General features: G+C 38.8%; 1 protein-coding gene across 1 annotated transcript in view; it reads left to right on the top strand.

Moving 5' to 3' along the window:
• The window catches only part of SLC24A3 (solute carrier family 24 member 3), a 271,916-nt gene extending 266,322 nt beyond the window's left edge, over positions 1–5,594 (top strand). Inside the window, exons 16-17 of the mRNA XM_069954804.1 lie at positions 569–634; positions 1,549–5,594. Of these exons, the coding sequence (XP_069810905.1) occupies positions 569–634; positions 1,549–1,701 (219 nt within the window). The 3' untranslated portion in view covers positions 1,702–5,594. The remainder of the gene's footprint in view (positions 1–568; positions 635–1,548) is intronic.
• The last annotated feature ends 406 nt before the right edge of the window (positions 5,595–6,000 follow it).

The raw sequence follows: 6,000 nt of genomic DNA on the forward strand, positions 1-6,000 counted from the left end.
TAATAGTGAAGAAAAAACTATCGCAATTACGATCATAAGTAACGATTATCGTTCCATGGAAATGAGTGAACGTTTTCAGGTCTTTTGCAATAGCGGTCGTTTGAGATTGTTAATCGTTAACGATTATGCAAACGATAATCGTCCGGTGGAATAGGGCCCTAACTCTGGCTTACAAATGTTAGGTAAAGCAAGAGAGTCCTTGAGGATCCGTTACCTCTTTTGAGTAACCAGTTCTATCTGCATAGAAGAGGAACAGGTGTTTGAAAAATACTTTTCTCATAGAATAGGATATTTGCATAGGAATCATCTAGGTACTCATATACTCTATAAACACACTGATGGTTAATTTGGAATATAGATTGTGAGCCCCATTGGGGAACGAAGGGAATATGAGCGATAAAAATCTCTGTGCAGTGGTGCAGAATACATTTATGATATATATATATATATATATATATATATATATATATATATATATATTATGCATTTTGTAGAAATGTAAAAAGCAGTTGTGAATCACATTTTGGATTTCAGTTTGTAATCATGAATTACTGTCCTTCTATTACAGATACATCTTAACAGTAGGGGGCTCATATATTCTGTGGCTTTGCTCCTGGCTTCCTTGTTTGTTACGGTATGTAGTAAAACTCTGCATGACTACAGTTTCATTCTTGACCTAGTTATTGAGAAAGATTGAAGTATCATAATCAGACTTTATCTGGGGAATGTAATACAACTTTTTCTCATACACAAGATGCACCATGAGAAAATTTACCTAAGTAGTGTTATGCATCCTAGTAACATAAAGTCAGTGCTGCCAACTGTCCTGAAAGGGTTATTCTAGGGGATAATCTTTATCCATAATTCTACTCAGGTAGATGGTAAAAAGAAAAAATAAACACCTTAAAAAAAAATTATACTCACCTTCATTGCTCCTCAGCGAATGTTCTCATGGAGCCTGGTCCCTCTGCACAGCATTTCCACAATAAGGGTTGAAAAAAGGAATTGCCTGCTCAGCGGTGTACCATTTACTGGCTAAACAGGCAATTTCTGATGCTGACCCTGGGAGTGTCATGCAGCAGAAATGGACTCCATAAGAACAGTGGCGGGGAAGCAGGGAAGGTAAGTATAGCTTTTTTCTTTTCACCCCTTGTCTGAGCAGAATTCGTGTGCTACATCGGATTTACTAAGGCTCTTAATAAATCCGGCCAGCCTGAGACAGGTGCAAATTTTATGCCTGTTTTAGAGGAGGCATAGATTTTTACTATGATTTATGCCTGCTACCAGGCGAAAATCATGATCCATTAGATGCAGGAGGAGGCCACACCTCCACTTTAGGTGCAGGTTTTCAACTCAGTTTCATTGAAGCGAATGGAGCGTAATTGCAAACCACACCTGAACTGGAGACAAGATTTGTGTTGTCTCTGGAAGAAAATGCCCATGTTTTTCTAAGGCTGGATAACCCCTTTAATTTAGTAATCCTTTAAAATATGCTAACCAGACCAGACCACCTTCTTATATAGTTTCCTTTTTCTACCTTTATTCTAGGTCTGTGGCGTTCATCTGAACAAGTGGAAACTGGACAAGAAGCTAGGAATAACATGTCTATTTTTGTACAGCATCTTCTTGTGTATCTCCATTCTCACGGAATTCAATGTTTTCACCTTTGTGAACTTGCCCATGTGCAGAGGAGGAATCTGAGCTACACGCAGACACGTCAGAGACTTCATCTTACTTTGTGGTGCAATACAAATACACGACCTTCGCCAAGAAATGGTGATGCACCTGGAGGTCGTCGAGTCCCGGTCACTGTTCAGGGGAATTACTTCTTCCTACTCCTCCCCATTCTATCCTATGGGGATGTTTTCTTCGTAGCTTTTTGTGTTTTTTTTGTTTTTTTATTGTTTGAGGTTCCGATATTTGCTTAACAGTTGTCCTTTTTAACAGTGACCAGGGTTTTAGATAAAAGGCTGCTAACTGGCCCAGAGCCAGCCCCCCCAATCACGTCTGCTACAAATCCTTCTATTTAAGTTATTTGGTGAAGAACTTAATGTAATTTATAACTAGAGATTGTTGGAGCATTGCAGAAGAATGGAAATGATTCATTACCAGGGATTCACTATGAGGAATATGAAGGGATCAAATAGCTGAAAACCCTTTTTTCCCATATTCAGATGGAATGACATTTGATGAACCCAGCGGGCAGCGGTGCCCATCTGAAGCAAGGACATAGGCTGACATAGAAACTTTTCAAGAAAACGGATTATGTTCCGATTTTATGCTGAAGAAAGACCACGGGAAAGAACTTTTTATACAATGAACAAATGTTTTGGTTTTTTTTTTCTTAAAACAGTAGAAAATTGTAGAGACAGTATCAATCTGTTCTCGTAATTACTGCAGCCAAATGAAAAGTCATTGGTTGCCCCTTAGTTGTGTGTTTCTAGTGCTGGGGAGTACTGAACATTGGAAGTCAATGCAATAGGGTAATGGTTCAGTATATTAATGGTTCTTTCATAACCCATGGTGGCACCTGAAGGTCTGCTACCTGCTCTATCTAGTCTGCCTGGTACAGTATTTTTATATACGTAGCTCCATAGTAGGTAACGGCTACTATGTACAGAAGTCATAAATAATTTGCTAATTCAGTTATGGACACTGGTTTCTTAAAAAAAAAGGCATATTTTGCACAAATGCTTTTTGAAGATGATACAACATAAAAGATTTTGAAGTGTACACTGGATGTGGCCATATTGTATTTACAGTTTAAGCAAAAGACCTCATAGTATGGGATTAACCAAGGCAGAGAATACGTATCCAAAAAAAAAAAAAAAATTCTAGTTTTCACAGACCAGCCATTTTTTGTAGTACAAAATTTTAATTTATTATGCATGTACAGAGAGGAAACTTATTTGAAGAATTCTAGAAGTAGTTTCTATAAGTCAAGAAAGCTGCCGTTAATTCAGGGATTTTAGTGGAGGACATACGCACTGCAATGCTTATTTTTGTAAACATATAAGATATATATATATATATACAGCTATTTCATTGTGGTGCATTGTCCTGCATATTAATTATAGCAACTGAAACACAGTTTATTGATGGAGAACCGTGCGGTCTTCTTAAAGCACCATTTAATGATATTCTTCCAGAGTCCTTTCTCATTCCTTCCAACCAGCTAAAAATGAATGTTTTATTGTACATAGCAAATCTTTATGTCACTGTGCACTCTACACAACACTTTAATGTTCTTCCTTGAGAAAGATAATGTTTGTTAAGAGGACCAGAACAAATAGGATGTTGAAGGGGTCGTTCAAGATTAGAAAAGACAGCTCTGCTCTTGGTGTAGCTGATACTGCAGCAATGTCACATTCCCATGAATGTCACATGAATATGACTTAGCTGCAATACCATACACAACCTGAAGAGGGGCGCTGTTTATGGAAAAAGGGATCCCAAGCCTGCCATTTTACTGTGTCCCAGAGTGTAAAACTAATTTAAAGGATCAGGCGTCATTCATAGGATGAGGTAACGTTAAGAAATGAACGATTAGAGGGATTGTTATCTTTTTGTTATTTTGTTGCAGAGCTGTCTATATTATAAAGTGAGGTTTATAAGTAAAAATGGAGGTGCTGTTCAGGGGACGCCAACAGGTTAAAACGTTTGTTTTCCGACATGTCTTCAATTGTCATTGTATTGGTTGCTGTGGGCCGCCACACTTTATTACACTAGCTTTATAAGTTTCCCCATTGGCGTTTTACATCACATAATAGACTATGGTATTTTATTACCTAGAGTTATTACATGTATCAGTATTGGCACCAAATATTGAAGTCACTGGTATGATTGGTACTGTATATAGGTCAAGGTACATTGTGCTTTACCTTGGCCACTGGTTGAGAGACTAGCGATAGAGTCCTACCAGCGACACCAGCTGCTTTGTGTGGTATACACCCACTACTTACATCAATAGGCTTTATGATGTTATCTTATTCACCTCATTTTCTTTTATTGACACATATTAAACAGGGTAAACACCAGGAACCAGGTAGTGTTCCTAAAATGTTCATGAAATGTATCAGAATTGGGCCCCTCTTTCCCAAGGATAAGTGGTACTTCTTTCCGACTACTGACCATAGCGATTTGATATTGAGATGGCCCATTCTCCTCCATTGGTCACATGACTTTGGTACGGTCTGTCTTTGAGACATTTAGGCCATTAGGTCATTAATATTTATTGAAAATGAAAAACCTAAATTCACTTGCGGAATCGTCTGTCTGCCTCCGTACATTATTTTGTCCATCAAGGTGTGAGCATGTTTCCATCGAGAGAACTATGAGTTAAAGCAGCAGTATTCAGATTATCAGGAATATCACTGAAATATTAGCTAAATTATATAAAGTCTCCTTTAGTGCACAATATTTGAAAAAAATTCCTTAAAGAATATTACATGAAGTCGGTTTACAGTCAGAAATGGAAGACACAGTTCTACCTGGAGATTTTAATGTCCTCTTTCCTTTCCCTTTTTATAGTAGGTAGCACACATTTTACGAGGGAAAGAAAAAGTTATCTGGTACTGATACTGGTAAGCCAGGGATCCCAACAATAGTGATCCGGACAACCTAGGGTATAACAAGACCACCTGCCCACCTCCCAGTGAGTTTCTGCACAGAAACATCAAAGAGTTTCTAGAATTTACTGAGAACACCAATAATATTTTATGTACAATTATCAATGCTGCTACATCGATAAAAACTATAGATGTAAAGGTCTGTACATACCTTCAATAACCAACAGTTATTTTTCCCATCCATACACATGAACGCATAAATGCTCCTTTGTTCTCTATGGGGAGGGGTTCTCTCCAAGAACAAAAGGGGTAGCCATTAAAATTTTAGCACACCCAGCCCTTATCTCCAGGGGGGAAATTGATTACAAGTACTAACTTACCTCTCTCCGTGCCCGCGGTGAGCAGCAGGACCGGGCTCCGGGCTCCGGGATCTCCAGAGCTGACATGTTATGACCCAGCTGATGAACTGGCCACCCAGTCAGTCAGTGACTGGGACAGGGCGCTGCTCCAGTCACTGATTGGCTGAGCGGCCAGTCCATCAGCCGAGACAGGCTTTTTCCCCCAAGTCATGATGTCATCACAACTCAGAGAAAAATGCCTTCCGGCGGGGAGTCCTGTTTTGCCTGTAAAACTCAAAAGGCCTGCTGACAGTACTCATGACCGAACTGTTAGAACAAGGTGTGAATCCGCCCTTAATATGCATGGTCATGTTAAGCCTTGTATAAATCTAGTACAATATATCAGTTCTTTTATGTTCAGCATGGACCTGCATATTTTTGACTTAAGTAACTAAAAATTTAGTACATATAGCTCTGCAATAGATTGCAATGCAATTCTGAAAGCTAACAAAACTATTCTTTCCCATTTTAATTGGAATTTAAAAAAAAACACACAGTTAAAGGGGTTAAATGATTTTATACAATGCCCAATAAACAGTAGTACACTGTGAAAAGTGTCTATATAATGATTAGAGATGAGCGAACCTGGAGCATGCTCGAGTGCATCCGAATCCGAACGTTCGGCATTTGATTATTGGTGGCTGCTGAAGTTGGATAAAGCTCTAAGGTTGTCTGGAAAACATGGATACAGCCAATGACTATATCCATGATTTCCACATAGCCTTAGGGCTTTATCCAACTTCGGCAGCAACCGCTAATCAAATGCCGAACAATCGGATTCGGATGGACTCCAGCATGCTCGAGGATCGCTCATCTCTAATAATGATATATGTAAGGAAATAGTCCCATCAGCCAAATTCCGAAATGTTCACTCAGGGAATGATTTTAGACAGAATTAAATTTTTTTAAACTTTAGAATATTTATTTGGGATTTCTAGGGATTGGTTAGTATATAGACAGCCTATCACACCTCCAATAAGAAATACATACGGGGGGAAATTGATTACAAGTACTAACCTACCTCTCCCCGTGCC

Source organism: Dendropsophus ebraccatus, chromosome 15, assembly GCF_027789765.1.
Source record: "Dendropsophus ebraccatus isolate aDenEbr1 chromosome 15, aDenEbr1.pat, whole genome shotgun sequence".
Taxonomy (NCBI): Eukaryota; Metazoa; Chordata; class Amphibia; order Anura; family Hylidae; genus Dendropsophus; species Dendropsophus ebraccatus.